This window comes from Corvus moneduloides, chromosome 16, assembly GCF_009650955.1.
Source record: "Corvus moneduloides isolate bCorMon1 chromosome 16, bCorMon1.pri, whole genome shotgun sequence".
NCBI lineage: Eukaryota > Metazoa > Chordata > Aves > Passeriformes > Corvidae > Corvus > Corvus moneduloides.
The window spans coordinates 196207-212177 of NC_045491.1; the positions used below are offsets into that span (position 1 = coordinate 196207).

Genomic DNA, 15971 nt, shown 5'->3' on the forward strand with positions numbered 1-15971 from the left:
GGGCCGGGGCTGAGGCGGGGCCCGGGGGACGGCCCCGCCGGGGGGCGGAACTCTCGTATCGCCGAAGCTCGGTCTGGACGTTGTTAGTTGTGCGCTTGACCAGCGGGTCCTCTGGAATTGCGTGGCTGTGATCGACGCTGCCGTTCGCAGTAAAGGGGAGCGCATAGACCCGGTGAAGGTCACGGTGTCTTCTCCGGGCGTTCACCCGGGACCGGCGTGAGGAGGTGGCTGCCTGCGCTTTGGAAGCCTCTCAGTCCCGGTCGCGGGACAGCGGAGCGCAGGCGGTGAGTGCTGGGGGAAGGGGGCATACGCTCTTCCCAGCTGACCAGTTTCTTTTGTGCTGCCAAGAAACGTCCCTGCTCGGGCCCCCGTGTGCGCTCGAGGAGCTCGAGCGGAGCCCAGCGCGGCTCTGAGCCCAAGTCCTCTCGCTGGCTCAGCTGCTTGGTATTAATCTGCACATAGGACGTGCTTTCTGCATGGAACATGCACGTCAGTCTTCTTCCTAACGCGCTGGGCAAGGCATCATTGAGCCCCAACTTGCTTTGATAGTGTGCCCTGAACGTTCTCAGGTCTTAATACTATTGACTGCAAAGGCAAAACAATATTTTACTTAAAATTCAGCAGCAGAGGAAAGTTTTAACATGGTGAACCAAGCTCTAAACCACCATAACAAGATATAAGGAATTTGTAGCTCCTAGTTAGGGTTGAAAGCTTCAGATTTGAGACAAATCCTAATTCACAGAAAAAGTTAAAATCATCACATTCTATACTGAGACACTCACTCTTCTTTGCTCCATGCTCAGTCACTAGTGCTTTCCAAAAAGGAAAAAAAAAAAAAAAAAGAAAAAAAAAAAAAAGTAAAGGTGATGTGAATCCTTCTGTTGCTGCTGCTGGTGGCTCTCCCCCTGCTCCCCAGCTGTCTCCTCTAAATGATCACTTCTGCTCTCACACTTCTCACTCTTCAGACTTGTGCAATGCTTATCATGCTGGTCTGTCTGTTGCCTGTCTTCTGACTGCCTTTCTCTTGGCACCTTAAATTCCTCCCATGACAGTGTGATTTTAGCACCTTCATTCAGAATTTTCTCCTTAAACAGATAAATGTTAATATATGCTGCTGTACGAGAAAGTATTTTAGTGGCAAGGAGATTTTCTTGTTAGACCTTGTGTTCATTATTTGTAGTTTAGGATGCCAGCAAATGTAGTTAGTCTTGTGCCTGTGGACTGTCCACTTTTTATTACCATTTACATTAACTTTTATTTGCATTTAAGTTGGTTAATACAATTTTCATTAAATAATAGTTTTTTTAGTTTAAATGTAATATTTTCACGAGTTTCACTTCAAAGATTAGGATTTTGTTTCCAGAATTTCAAATAACACTAATATCTGAACATGTAATCTCCAGCACAACAGTGAGGCATTGAGGCCATGATGAACTTCATCAGTTTCACTGCAGGTGGTTTTAGTTTTTGGATATTCAGGGAGGCTCAATGTTCCTCTGTGAGCATACACTGGAAGACAGTTATTCCTAGTCAGTTTTGGTGCAATTGTTTGAATTCTGATACAGCATCAATAGTCTTGAATCACAGAATCAGCTAGGTTGGAGACCTTTGAGATCACCAAGTGCTGCTCTTGACCAAACATCCCCTTGTCAGCCACACCATGGCACTGAGTGCCACTTCCAGTCTTTTCTTAAACACCTCCAGGGATGGTGATTCCACCACCTTCCTGGGCAGCCCATTCCAATGCCTTGTCACTTCTTCTGTGAAGAACTTCTTCCTAATGTCCAGCCTAAAACTCCCCTAGCACAATTTAAGACTGTGTCCTCTTGTCCTGACACTAGTTGCCTGGGAGACTAACACCCACCCGGCTACAACCTCCTCTCAGGGAGTTGTCGTTGCAGTTAAAGGGGCTGCATATCTGCTGAGCTAATAAAGCTCAGGTCTTAAGGTGTGTACTGAGTCTTGTGTGTTTGGCCTCTAGTCTAGGAGGAAAATCCACTGAAAGCTGATAGTATCATGCTGCGTCTTAGCAACTTGGTTGAAATTGTCTTCATTGGGAAAAAAACCCAACAGATTTGCAAATACTGAATTGGAAAGTTTAGCTCTCAGAGCAGTTAACTTTGCAATAATGTATGCTAGTTTTGGAATACCTGTAAGATACTGCAGATATTTTGTGTGAGCTGGCTGACCAAGGAAGTGGACGACTTCAGTGCTAGACATTTCCATTTTAGGTCAAGAAGAGAGAATTTAATTCCTGCTGCCAAAGAGCAAAGATTACTGTCATGTGTCTAACCTGCAGAAACTGATGGGAAAAAGAGTTCCATGGATTATGCCACCATCACTGAAGCTTGTGCTGTTTTCATCAGAAGTAAATTTTTAAAGATTGTGGAAACCAGACTGCCTAACCTTGTAGAAAGATGTCCCTTTAAAGTACAGAAGAAAAGTTGGTACCAAGATTTCCTGTGCTGCTTCCTGGGTTATAGCCTGTGCTTTTTGTTCTCTTTTATATTCTGCGTATTTTTAAAATATGCTCCAGCCACCTCTCTTTCTCCTAGCACTGACTTTCAGAAAGAAATGACCTATTTAAAAAAACCCAAACAAAGAGGCACACAATTAAGGGAGAAAAATGAAGTCTGGTAAACCATCTGTATTTCTCTCTTCTGTTTACAGTCATAGATTCCAGGACCCACAGTTGATGTTACCTTGTCTGCCACTGGTGAAAAAGTGATCAGTTACTCCAAATATTAAAAAAAAAAATGCTCTGTATCTTATCTTGCATTTGTCTTCATTGAAAAGAATAGGTATTTGGCGTGTCCAGAATTTAATTTTTTAAACTTTTTATTTATAGGAATATTCTCCTTTATAGCACTCTTTCCTCATTTACTAATTTGAGTTAATGAACAAAGTCCTGTGATTGTTTTTGGATTTTATTAAAATGTTTTGGATTTTATTAAAATCAAGACACATGCTCAGTGATTCACCACTTAAGTCCAAAGTAGGATGTATGTACTAGGTGGATCAGTTTTTTAAATGACAGCATTTGCTTGCTTCTACACATTTATTTATGATTCTTCCCCAGGTGAGTGCAGCAGGAGTCTGGTGAGTGATAGCCAGCTGTTGGAATTAGCAGATAGAGAAAGCAGTTATTTGTTCTGGGAAGGAGTGTGAGAGCTGAGGCCAGGAGTAATAAAAACTAAACAGATGCCCTAAATATCTAAACACAAGATAGGACGTGTAAGTTGCTTGCAGTGCTGATTGGTGAAGTAATCTCAGGTGGGTTGCCTTGTCTGGAATTCTTATTCAAGATGAAATATTCTCTGGTGCAACATCGTATCTAGCAATCCAGAGCACAAGTAACACTAAAGATTTTCTTTCTCAGGACTCCAGGCTGCTGCTCAGCTCCTCAGGAATGCCATGTCCCTTTTGGCAGCCTGACATTTTGGAATTTACACCCTCCTTAAAGGGAGGATGCCAAGAAGATGGAGCCAGGCTCTTCTCAGTGATGCCCAGCAGTAGGAAAAGAGGCAACAGGCAGAAACTGATGCACAGGAAGTTCCACCTGACCATGAGGAAGAACTTATTCAATGTGTGGGTAACATGCACTGAACAGATTGCCTGGAGAGGGTGTGAAAAGTCCCTCGTGGCAGATATTGGACACAATCCTGTGCCATGTGCTCTGGGATGACCCTGCTTCAGCAGGGAGGTTAGACCAGATGACCCACCTGTGATCCCTTCCAACCTGAACCATTCTGTAATTCTGTACCAGGGAAGGTGATCTGTTCCCTTGTTTCCAGGGCTTTTGGAATGCCTGGGCATGTGCCTTCACCAGCCATCACAGCAGGTAAGTGCCTGTCAGGAGTGGCAGTGTCCAGGAGCAGGGATGAAATGGGGACAGGCTGGTACTACTGCTGCCCTGCCACCAGTGCTTAGGCTGTTTTTGCTTCCAGGAGTGATTGACTGGTACCTTCCATGAACAATATACTCATTTAACATCGCCTCTGCGCCTCCCCACCCACACAAAAAAAGGTAAAAATAAATGAAATTGGAACCTAAGATGCCCTCTAGCACTTAAATGGGAATATAAATTGATGACTGCCATGAAAGCCATAGTTGGCTCTTATATTCCTTTACAGGAAATGGTTGTCTCCTCTTTTGCAAGAACAAAAGTGTGACACGTAAGACTTTAAAGATTTTGGATATCTTTGCTGATTGCTTTTTCTGTTCCTCTGAACAGAAGATCAATGATTCTGATTAAAATATGCACAGAATTAATTGCTAAACATAATTTTTCTCAGATGAGCAAGGTCTTCCTGACTAAGAGTAACACAGCCATGCATTTTGATGGTATCTTGGAGTTGAGTGTAATTGTGCAGCGACAGTGTGTAATGACAGATATATCTGTATCAATCCGTTCCCTGCACTGTGTTTTTATCACTGCCATCTGCTCAGCCAGCTGCCAGGTCTCACAAATAGTGCTGTCATGTACTTTCATGTAGAACAACTTATTGTTGTAATTTCCCTGATATTACTAGATGAAATAACTTTAAGTGAGATAAGGTGACATTTTGCATGGCACTTTGGAATTCCTCTCATTGCAGTGGATAAAGTGTTCTTTCTGGAGCAAGCTGTATCAGCACACCCAGTTCTACTTTCAGAAATCACTGGAAAATACTTATTTTACAAAAACATTATGTAACATCCATCTGGGACATATGCGTCAGTGCTGAGACATAACTGAGACAGTATTGCTTACACATGTAGCCTTAGTTACCTTTGCTGGATGGAAATTATGTAAATTAGACTATTTAAATTTTGTTTTCCTTATATCAACTTGAATCGCCTTCATATTTGCAAATATGTTCAGACAGCTCATTCAACATTAAAGAAAACATAAAGTCTTTACAACTGTTATGAATGAGTGTTTTAAGGTGGCTTAAAGAATCGCTGGCAAAGGTATCAACAAAAGCGTATTTGATATAAAAGTGGAAGCATGAAAAAGTTTGTTGGCAAGGTTAACTCTACTACTTGGTTTGAACTAGAAAAAGCAAACTAAAATCTAAAATCAGTCAATCTAAAACCAGAATCAACTCCAAAATTATCTGTGTGGAGGCTGGCAGGCTGAAGGGAAAAAAAGGGTAAGGGCAGAAAATGATAAGGATAAAAAGGAATCAAGAAGACCCTCCTGCTGAGTTACAGGGTTCAGAATGGACTTCCTTGCTAAACTGAGCCAGGGCTTGACTAATGGTTTAGGCCCAAAGGTTTAACAGCTCTTAAATTTAACAACATTTAATTGACAGCTCAAGTTAAACAATTTTACAAAAGATTCATATAGAATTTACTATAGTGCAACAGTAACTACTAGGCCTAATTTACTTACAAATTTAAATTTCTTAAGAATTTAAGAGAGCATCATTCATAGTACATTTCATATAGCACATTCACATTTGCACGCACAGAGACCTAATATACCTGTGAAAAATTCCCCTCGAATTCAGTGGATTCACATTGGATACCTTTGCATCTTCTTAACAGACAAAGGGTTGAGCCTTGAGGAGTGGGGGTATCAGCCCAGGATCTGTTCTTGTCATTCAGCAGTGGTTGTCTGAGCATAACAAACTTGAGAATTCACTGGCTCTGAGTGGCCCCACTCAAAAGGAGGTCGCTGGTCGCAGCCCGCTGCAGTCCAGGAGAGTTCAAAGGGTCTCACTCAGGACCTCTGTTTATAGGGTCACAAGAGAGTGAGCTTCAGTCACAGTAATTTTTCATCCTGGCTGCAATTCGTGTTGGTAACTTTCTTTGAAATTTCGATAACAAAAATGTTGTTCCACTTGGGTTGTTATTCAGGCAAGAAAAATAAGTTTCCAAGGCTGTTCATTAAAAACAGGAGCTCATTAGACAGCACCACTTCCTGGGAACTGACAGGCACTGCTTCTGATAAGCTCAAGAGGAGCTTGGTGCAGGTGCTGTTTGTCAAGGCCGAAGCCTAACCAGCATTTCTTAGATCATAGTGTGGCCCAAGAAGGAATGGAGCAGATGCACTACCACAAGAACAAACCTTTAAAACAATCTTTATAGTTGCAGGTGCAAGGAAAACTGAATTGGGATATTACTTGTTGCTAATGAGCATTACTGAGAAACAGCCTTTCTGATAAGACAGAGAACCCAGCTGGGATAAAGAAGGTAGAATATGTATTCCTGATTCTTCTATCATTTTCTTATTCAAGTGCTATAGGATGTCAACTGCTGAACAGCTGATTGGCAGCCTGAAGGTCTGAGGCACAGAGACAGCTGGCTTGTAGTCAGCCTGTTTGGAACACTGCTGCAGGTAGAAAGCCTTCCTGACAGGAATGTGGAAGGAAGTGAGGGCATGGGTCCTTTATATTTTTCTGTTTTATCTGAACGGACGTGTAGATTTGGAACTTCATTGCTAGCAAGGCATAGGCCAGTGGAATTGTGACCAGTGTTCTCCCAATGGCAAACAGAGGGCCAGGCCAGAGAAAAGTCTCTTGGCATTTAGCTGATGTTGTACATTCTGGAAATGTAAGTCTAACCTGTCGTTCCAGTAGTGCATTTCAAGAGCTGACGCAGGCTCCTGGCATTGTAATGATCTTGAGCACACACAAGATTCCCTTTTTATCCTAAGGGCTGGGACATGTCATTTTCATTAGCCACACTTCATATACTTGTATGAACCTTAAGAGGAAGAATATATATACATGTAGAACTGTACTTGGTGAAGCCACTTGCTAGTGGGAAGTGTACTCAGAGAGAAAGCATTATCCCTCCTTAAATCTGTCGCTGACACACACCTTTCCCAGCTTGGAAAGCTCAGACATGTAAAAGTGATGGTTGTTGGAAGTGTTGAAAATGAGGGAGGTAGCTGAACGTATTATCTATAGATAGTTTTCTTTGGGGTGCTTGTGAAGAACTCTGAAACAGGTATTTATCTGCAGGATATTGAAGTTTATATTTGAATGCTGAAAATAGAAAAAAAACCAAAAACTTGCCTTGTGGAAGGGAAGTGATGGTATCAGTAGTGTCCTTGTGTTGTGCATGGATCTGTCAGTCAGTGTAGAGTTTCTCTAGAGAGGTTTCTTGTCTTCTTTTCATGGTTGCTGGCTTTTAGATTTGAGTAAGAATATAAACAATGGGGGAAAAAATGTTGTTTGTGTAACATTTAGTTGAAAATTTTATTAATTTTATGGACTAAACTCTAATTGCCCTTCTTTAAAATCTGAACTTGGAGGCTTTCAAGATGACATTTTTATTTGGAGCCAATAAAGTTTGATGCAAACAGTGCAATTCTTAACATCCTTGAGAAAACCACATTTCTGTAAGTAACTGAGGTGCCCTCTGTGTAGTCTGACTTATCAAAGCTGGGGTGTTCATTCTGACAGACTGCAGAAATGAGTTTTGGGGATGACACTGCAAAGTGCATCAGTGGATTTGTTCATTGTATAAACTGAGATGTTTTGGTTTTAATTGTAGTCCTCTTTATTGTCAGTACTGAGTAATAAACAATAGATTTCCATCTGAAATAGTTGGATTTTCTCCTGGCATGGAAGAATCTTCAGATCATCAAGGGAAACATCCTTTGAAAATGCCTTTCAGACACTACTTCCAAAATGAGGCTGTGTAAAACTTTCCCAGTTGTAATACCAGGTATGTGATTCAGGAGCTTCCACGTCTCTTTAAAAGCAAAAAAAAAAAAAAAAAAACCAAAACAAAACAAAAACAAACAAACAAAAAAAAAACCAAAAAAAAAACCAAAAAAACCAAAACCAAACAAAAACGCGTAAGTGTAATGTGCAGACATTGACCTGTCTGTACTGAAGTTGCACAGTTTTAACTTAAGTGTTTCTGGAACCTCTGCTGTGACAGCTTTGTTTTACTCAATGTAATCGCAGGCAAGTCTGCTGGCAGGTGCTGGTGTTTTGCTAAAGAGACTTTGTAAATACCAACCGCTGTGAGAGGAATGGTCATCCCGAGGTGTCATTTTGTCTCACCTGAGAAATGCAATGTATCTTTTGAAGAAAGCATTTATTCTGCTATAGAATCATAAAGTCATAGAATGGCCTGGGTTGGAAGGGATCTTAAAGATGACCTAGTTCCAACCACCCTGTCACTGGCAGGGTCACCTTCCACCAGACCAGTTTGCTCAGAGCCCAATTCAGCCTGGCCTGGAACACTTCCAGGGACAGTTTACTTTTGTGAAGATGGATGGAAAAGCCAAGCTGGGGTCCTGGGCATTTACTGTCTGTGGGTTGTGGGCAGTCTGGGTGCCTGTCTGTCCACATTCCCTGCAGGGTGAATTAACTCTGCTGCTACCACGGTTATTTTTTTAGGGTCTTCCACAGACAACTGGAGGAAAAAACTCTGGTCTTGAAGGAAAAATGGACGTCTTTGGGATTGTCTGAAAATGTGTCTTGTGGTTGCTGGGGTGAAGGATGGTGGTGTGGGGATCGGCTTCTTCTCCCAGGCACCCAGTGATAGGACAAGAGGATGAAACTGTGCCAGAGGAGTTTAGGTTGGGCATTAGGAATAATTTCTTCACAGAAAAGATGATTAGACATTGGAATGGGCCATCCAGGTGGGTGGTGGAGTCACCGTCCCTGGAGGTGTTTAAGGAAAGGCTGGAGGTGGCATTCAGTGCAATGGTACAGTTGACACAGTGGTGTTAGGATAGAGGTTGGATACGATGACCTCAGAGGCCTTTTCCAACCTTAATAATTCAGTGATTTGTAAATTTGTGGCTTTATGACTATGTTATTATTTCATACCACACCCTATGGCTAGCCCCGCAGTGGTGAGAGGCACAGGAACCTCTGTAAGGTTACCGTGTTAAAATGGTCAGGCGAGGCCCGGCCCTGGCCGCGCCCCGGGCGGTGCCGCGGGCGGTGCCGTGGCCGCGGTTTCCCAGCGCCCCGCGCGGCGCCGCCCGGCCCGGCCCGGCCCGGCGCGACCTGGGCGGGAGCGCGGAGCTGCTTCCGGGCCTGCCGCTCCCCGAGATGCCGCTGCTGGTTAATGGAGCGCGGGTCGACCTGGCCCGGCCCACAGGGGACATGATCCGCGCCCACCCGTACCTCGAGGTGAGGGAAGCGGGAAGGGGCCTGGCGGGGCCCGCCCTGCTGCGAGTCCCTGGGGGAGAAGCCGCGGTCGCGGCCGGGGCGGGTGGCGGAGCGGGGCGGCCTCGGCCTGAAGCGGGCAGGGGCGGCCCCGGCCCCGCGCGTTCCCCGGGCTCTGACAACGGAGAACCACGGGGTGATAGAAAATAAAGAAGTCGGTGTCCGCGGAGAGGCGTAGCGGTGACGGTGCGGCCGGACGTGGCGGGGGCTGGGCGGGCCCGTTCTGCGTGAAATAACAAAAACTGGTGATAAAAGTCAAGGTGGGCACTCTGAGAAGGGTGCCGATCTTGCTTCCAGGGTATAAATGTTATAATTTCAACGCCGGAGTGCGAGCCAGGAATGCGAGCAGAGCTGCCTGGGGAGGTGTTTCCCATCAAAAGATGTTTCTTTACAGACCCTGAGATTATGCAGAAAATGAGGGCAAATTTTATAAAGCCGTGAAATATTTTTTGAGCCCAGAATGGAAATTCACTTTGTCCCCAGCAGGTCTGTGATGAAGCACTGCAGTAGTCATAGCCCAGGAATCCGGGTTTTTCACGCACCAATCAAGCTAATAATCGACAATATTTTGATAAGTGCTAAATAAATATTCTGGATTGTGGCAGTAGAAGACTGAAACTTCTATATTACAAAAGCTTCCTGTTCTGATTAAACTTCCAAGATCAGTTCTGGTATTATCTACTGTAATCTTTGCCCAGTCCAAATGCTTTTTATTGTGCCTCCATTTTATGGTCTGTATAACAGGGAAGGGTGTTTTGTGTGTCTCTGGAATGATGGGATTTAACTATTAACTTGATCAGTGTCAGGAAAGCAAAAAACTTTCAAAATTCAGAATGCTCTGTAATACAAAATACGCGTGTTTCTCTCTGACCTGAGTCCCTTTGCTTTTCAGAGGTGATGTTTCTGTGAAGTAATGGATACACCTGAGAATTCAGCCACTGTAGTATCTGTTATCATTTATCTTTAGGAAAAGGCAAAACTTCTGAGAAGTCAGCCTGCTCAGATTGTGGAACCCAAAGGCCTTCTCTATGTCCAGCAGAGAGAGTTTGCAGTGACTACTCCTAAAGATGGTGTGTAAGAACATAAACATTTCTTCTTGTACTGAAGCAGTGATTGTGAGAGCTGAGTTCTTACAGTGTTTTCCTCCTTTAAAATAGGTTCTGTTTCCATTCTTGGATCAGATGATGCCACTACCTGCCACATAGTTGTGCTCCGACACACAGGTATCTATCATCTCTAAAGGATGTTCAGAGCAAAGTCTGTACCCCTGAAGTAAGGAATTAGTACTGGTTTATGTGGTATTAATAAAATAAACTGCAGTTACATTAATATAAACCTGAATCCCCAAAAGTCACATAATGTGTTAGCTAAGGACTCATTCAGAGACTTGGTGTGTTTAGCATGAGAGGTTCAGTGTTCTCATTGCTCAGTGAGCAGATTTTAACTTGCTCTGCACCTTTGGCCAGTGTCAGTGGCATTGCAGCCCTGGGCAGTGTACAGCAGTCTGGCAATGCATGGTTTGGACATTGCAGAGATGGAATTTGTGGAAAGATCCTCACTATGTGCCTGGATTTCTGCCATTAGAGACATTGCCTGGTCCCGTTAAGAAGGTGCTTGTACCCCTCACACGAGGTGTGATTTTATAATGGCCCATGCAGAGGGTGTTGGCCTCAACTCGGTCATGTCCCCTGCTGGAGGCTGCTGTGCTCAGGTGAAGCAAGGCAGTGGGGAGACAGCTGTCCCCTGCGGCAGTGGGGATTCCCACTGTTGGTGCCACAGTCACTGAGTCCTGTTCTGTGCCTCCCCCAGGCAGCGGAGCCACGTGCCTGACACACTGCGACGGCTCAGACACGGAGGCCGAGGTGTCGCTCATCATGAGCTCAGTAAAGTCCTTCTCTAACTCCACAGGCTGTGGCAGGTCAGCTCTGGTCCTTTCTTGTGTTCTACTTCTCTCAAAGGCTGCTGCAGCTCATACAGTGGGGAATTGTGAGGTGATTTGGGTTCAGACAAGGGAATTGTGCAGGAAATACCTCTTGATAAGCAGCTGCATGCAAAGTGAAAATTATTTCCTTGACGATTTTGGGGGTATTTTTAGCAGTCATTTAAAGCATGGTTCTGTTCTGAAGAGTGTCTCTGTAAAATGCCACCATGAGGTTTGTGTTTGCTGTTTCCCATTTAACTTTTGTTCTAGATTTGCGAAATTTTCCATATAACTGTTATTTGGTTTATATTATATTTTTCCCTTCAGGGTGTTGAGTTTTTAAATTCTTTTCAGCATCTGACAATCCATCAGGAATTTTCTAAGTCCACATAAAAAAAAAAAAAAGGGGTGTGGAGCACAGGACAGTGGGTAAAAAACTCTGAAACAGAATTTAGCAGGCAAGCTTCATGCTGGATGTGGAGGTTTTTGCCCCTGTAGTTTGGTAAGAACAAAAGCTAGCTCATGAACTTAATGATTTGTAAGGACTTCTCTTTACATAGACACTGCTTGTAGAAGAACCCTGCTGCATGGTCCAGAATAACTGTGAGGAGGTCATGGGAACAAAAATCTTCACATTTAATTAACCCTTTGTTGGGAACTGAAACGTGATTACAAAGTTCAGTCCAAACCAGAGGTGCTGACCGTCAGAGATACCCCTGGGATAGAATTGCATGTATTTAATGCCTCTTCAAGCTTTTTCCTGTGCCATTTCCTGGGTGATCGCTGAAGTTTTCAGAATGGAATTACCATAACTTGCTGTGTAATGCAAACCAGCTTGGTGCATGTGATTGTAATAAGTGAGGCTTCTCTAATGATTGCTTTGCAGTTTGGGCTGGGGATTATTTTGTAAAGCTATTCATTTTGAGATGTCTTTTTAATTGCTGTTTCCTGTTATTCCATCTCTGTTAGGCTGGAAGTGCACCTAGTTGGAGGTTTCAATGATGATAGGCAATTATCACAAAAACTTACTAATCAGCTTCTTAGTAAGTTCATGTTTTTTCCACTCTCATGTCCAAAAAAAAAAGAAAGTTCTGGCTGGATTTGGGTAGAGTTTGTTTGTAATCCGAGTCCCCAGACATTTACTGGAAAGAAATGTGGATTCACTTTGAAGGGTGTTTTTCTCTGCCTGAGAACGTGGTGTGGAGCAGGGTTGGACTGCTGGGGCTTGCCCATGGCCAGTGCCTGGGCCACAGGGTCTGATCCTGTCACTTCTCCCTGGCTCATACTTGGGTGTGGAGAGTTGGGTGCAGTTCAGCTGGGCTTTGATTCCTGGCTTGATTCCTGCTAATCTGCTGTGGGATTTTGGGCAAGTGTTGTCACTCTCCAAATGTATGCATGTGGATGACTTCATTAGTTACCATTCAGTTAATTCCTTAATGTGATGAGGTAAAATTTAATTATTGTTTGGAATTGTCTAATGAAAAATGTCAGGTCCGTTTATAAAATCCATAGTCCAGAGGAGTGATGGCAGTGCTTTACCGACAATTGGAAATGTAAAGTACCTGCTTACCTGGAAGTGCTCTGGCTTGTGCTGAGCACTTTCTGAGTGTGGAGAGGCCTCTGTCCCACTGGAATGGGGAGGGGGCAGGGATGGGGCAGGTGTCAGGAGGGAGGTGTTTAAGGGGGTAAACAAAGGAAAACCACGGCCCTGGGCTGCAGCCTTGTGGCTGTGATGCTTGATGTGTGTTATGTGTCATGTGAGAGTTCTGTCCAGAATAAAATATTTTGGTTAACTTACTTTAACCTTCTGATCTTCATGCATCAAGGTACAATTTGAATCAATGATGCTGTATTGCTATCAGAACTTCATAAAAAAGAGGGTTTTTTTTCTGGATATTTGCAATGGTAAAAGGCAGAACTAATTTACAGTTAATGAAAGACTGGGTTTGTTCACTATATATGTATCATTTTAGGAAAAAATGTTTAAATATAAGCTCCTAAGTGTATATAGACTAAAGCAGAGCTGATGTGATGCCAGAGCTAAACCAGTGTCAATAGAAGGAGTAAGTGGCAGAGCACTTTTTTAGCAGATTTTTGCTGTTACAAATGGCCCCTCTCTGTAAATTCCTGTTAGTCTGAAGCAAATGTGCAGAACCTTGTTTGCTGTATTGCCCTACCTGGGGCAGGGGGTTAGGTGTGTTCCCCTGGCCCCAGACAGCACTGCCCTGCCACCACTCACACAGTTTTGCTGTCCTTGTCCCTGCAGGAGCATTCGATCTCCAGCCAGAGGATGTTCATTTAGTGACTTTCTGCGTAACAGGTAAGAAAGAAAATGATCCCTTGGGTTTGGAAGTACCTTTCCTGAAATCAAAGGGTAGGGGGCTTTTCACACATGGCTTTTTCTCTGTCCTGTAAGAAAGAACAGCACAAGTCCTCCATACCAATGTGTCATTTTCAGTTTTGCTGCTGGTGTGCATATGGTGATGTCAGAGAGCCAATGCAGGGGGGATTCTCTCCTTACCAAGTGCTGCTGCATTGCAACCAACTCGTAATCATGACCAGGTTATTCATGACCAGGTTATTTTGGCCCATTTATCCCAAGCAACAGGCTCTGTACCTGTGGATATCTTACAACTGAGTAGCGCACTTACGGACCTTTATTCTCCTGGGCTGCTGGACCTGCCTCCCTGCAGGGTCCAGTGAATTCATAAACTTCAGTTAGTTCATGGTGTGTAGTGTCATGTGGAGGGGTAATTTCCTTTTCATTGTATCATGTTGTGGTCAAATTTCCATCCTCTTTCCATGTCAGAGGTGTCAGTGACTCACATCTTTGAAACTTGGCATCACGGTCATTTTGCATTGTGTTTTTTTTTCCCTGGAAATTGTCCATGCAGAAGTAGGGGCAGTTGGCTGGAGCTGGCTGTTCTGCTAGGAGACAGTTCCAGGTCCCGCGTGTGTTGTTATTGACTTCTACCTTCTTTTCCATATTTCTTTCAGGCTTCCTTGTTTTTTTCTGTCTGTTGCTGTCCAATAACATACAATTAAATAAATGCTGCTCAGATTAAAATCCAAAGCCCTACGAGTTTGACTTCTTTTTTTTCCTTACAGAACTAAATGACAGAGAAGAACAGGATATTCACTTTCCAATCATTTATGGAATAGGTGAGTTAGTTAAACTAGAATTGAATTTTTTTTTTGGTAACTGGATTGCTTTTCAGATTCCAATAGTAAGTGGGCTGCTTTTAATGACTGAGTAAAGTCCTCCCTAAAAGTTACATGCTGCTGTCAGAGGCATACATAAAAATACTTTCCTTCAGGTGCCACAGCTGGGGAGATGCACATATGGAAGGGGCCATGTACAAATGCAAACATTTTTTTTTCCTTTAACTGCACTTAAGATTTTATCAACATCAAGCTACTGCACTAAATTTATGCTTAGAATTTAACCTTCTTCTCTTCAATTACGCAGTGTTTTTTCTGATTAGTTTACTTATCTCTGGAATATTGAAATGCTGCCAAAGGAAGTAGAAATGTGCTGTCGCAGGCTCGGGATCTGAGAAATACAAGTGTGTGATGTGTTCTGCAGTTCTGCAACACAATTGTGTTGAGGATGTGGTCACTGTAAGGAAGTGCCTTGAAACAATTAATTCTTACTGTATTTAATCTCTATTTCCTCCCAGCTGTGAATGTTAAAACAGCAGAGATTTTCCCTGCCACATTCCCAGAAAAAGGGCCGGATGAGGATCTGCGTTCAGCCCATGTTTTAACAGGAGCACCAGTGAGTAAAAGTAATGGGGAAAACGGGAAGGGGAGACCAGCTGGGGCAATGAAACATCCAGAGTTTGAGGAAAAAAACCCTTTGGTAGGTCTCTGTCCTTGGGTTCTGGGTTTGTTGTCACCGTTTCATGTTGTGTTTGTCAGAGTAGCTGGGTAATGCAAGCGCAGTTGGAGGGAGGCAGGGCTGACGTGGCCTAGCGTGTCTGGGACAGGCCAGACTGAGAGCAACTCTCCTGGTCTGGACGAGCCCTGGCTGCCTCTCTGTGCTGTTACAGCTGACCAACATCTACGATGCAAAGACGGAACAGCTCCGGATTGGGCCTTATTTCTGGGGGCCTTTCCCACATGTGGATTTCTGGTTGGAACAAGATGATGCACAGATTTTACAGGTACCTGAAACTAACTCTTTTTTTTTTTTGCCTTCTAGCTGAGTAGGGAGAGGGGTGTTGTAGTCTGTCAAAACTTTTTCCAGTGCACTGCTGTCCCTGGGAGGGTGGGGAATAACCTTCAGGAAGGGCAGGATAACTGAGAACATTGCATTCTGAATGTCAAGATGCCCTTGCTCCCATCTTCTTTTTCAGAACCTTTCCACATCGCCCCTGGCTGAGCCACCCCACTTTGTTTCCCACATTAGATCTACATTAACATTTCTAAAAGAACATCCATTTCCATCTCGGTCCCTGTTCCCTGACAGGAAACCTCGCATCTACAAAAAAAATGAAGAAGGGTTGTGGGAACAGGTTTGTTCTGACAAAATCTAACCTGGAACCAACCCCCACAAGTGCTTTAGGGAAATACAATCTCGCAAGAAGAGCAATTTGTTGCAAATATCATATTGCTGGTCACAAATACCATTGTTCCTGTGCTTTTCAAAATAAAATATTTTGATAGAAGTAACTTGCTTTTTCTGCATTACTTATGTAGAAGTCAGGGCTTCTTTGAAGTAAGAATTTGGCTTTGTTTAGGTTCTGTTGCTCCAGTGCAGTAATTTGATGGGCACAGGTAGAGAGGTGGCAATGCTGGAGGCTGACAAGGTGAGTCACTGCACTGGTGTGCACTTAATTTAATGATTCTGCACACACGGGGGGAAAGAGCGAGCTTGCTGGAATGTAGGGAAGTGTCCTTCAACAATAAGTTAATTCCAGAGC

At 43.6% G+C, this 15971-nt stretch overlaps 1 protein-coding gene across 4 annotated transcripts; it reads left to right on the forward strand.

Moving 5' to 3' along the window:
- Positions 1 to 98: 98 nt before the first annotated feature.
- NTAN1 (N-terminal asparagine amidase) lies at positions 99 to 15720 on the forward strand. 4 transcript variants are annotated; one of them, XM_032125629.1, is made up of 11 exons: positions 99 to 284; positions 3380 to 3841; positions 10093 to 10195; positions 10283 to 10348; positions 10935 to 11043; positions 12016 to 12089; positions 13313 to 13366; positions 14155 to 14208; positions 14727 to 14824; positions 15099 to 15212; positions 15405 to 15720. In XM_032125629.1, the coding sequence occupies exons 2-11, from the start codon at positions 3815 to 3817 to the stop codon at positions 15582 to 15584; spliced, it is 879 nt and encodes a 292-aa protein (XP_031981520.1). In that variant the 5' UTR covers positions 99 to 284; positions 3380 to 3814; the 3' UTR covers positions 15585 to 15720. The 4 variants fall into 4 exon arrangements, with proteins under 4 accessions (XP_031981520.1, XP_031981521.1, XP_031981518.1 ...); XM_032125630.1 differs by lacking the exon at positions 3380 to 3841 and having other exon boundaries at positions 185 to 284; XM_032125627.1 differs by lacking the exons at positions 99 to 284; positions 3380 to 3841 and adding an exon at positions 8922 to 9089.
- The last annotated feature ends 251 nt before the right edge of the window (positions 15721 to 15971 follow it).

Coding starts and splice junctions, on each gene's coding strand:
- NTAN1 (XM_032125627.1), top strand. CDS start 9,009: ATGCCGCTGCTGGTTAATGGAGCGCGGGTCGACCTGGCCCGGCCCACA. Junction 10,349..10,934: donor AGTTGTGCTCCGACACACAG/GTATCTATCATC, acceptor TGCCTCCCCCAG/GCAGCGGAGCCACGTGCCTG. Junction 12,090..13,312: donor ACTTACTAATCAGCTTCTTA/GTAAGTTCATGT, acceptor TTGTCCCTGCAG/GAGCATTCGATCTCCAGCCA.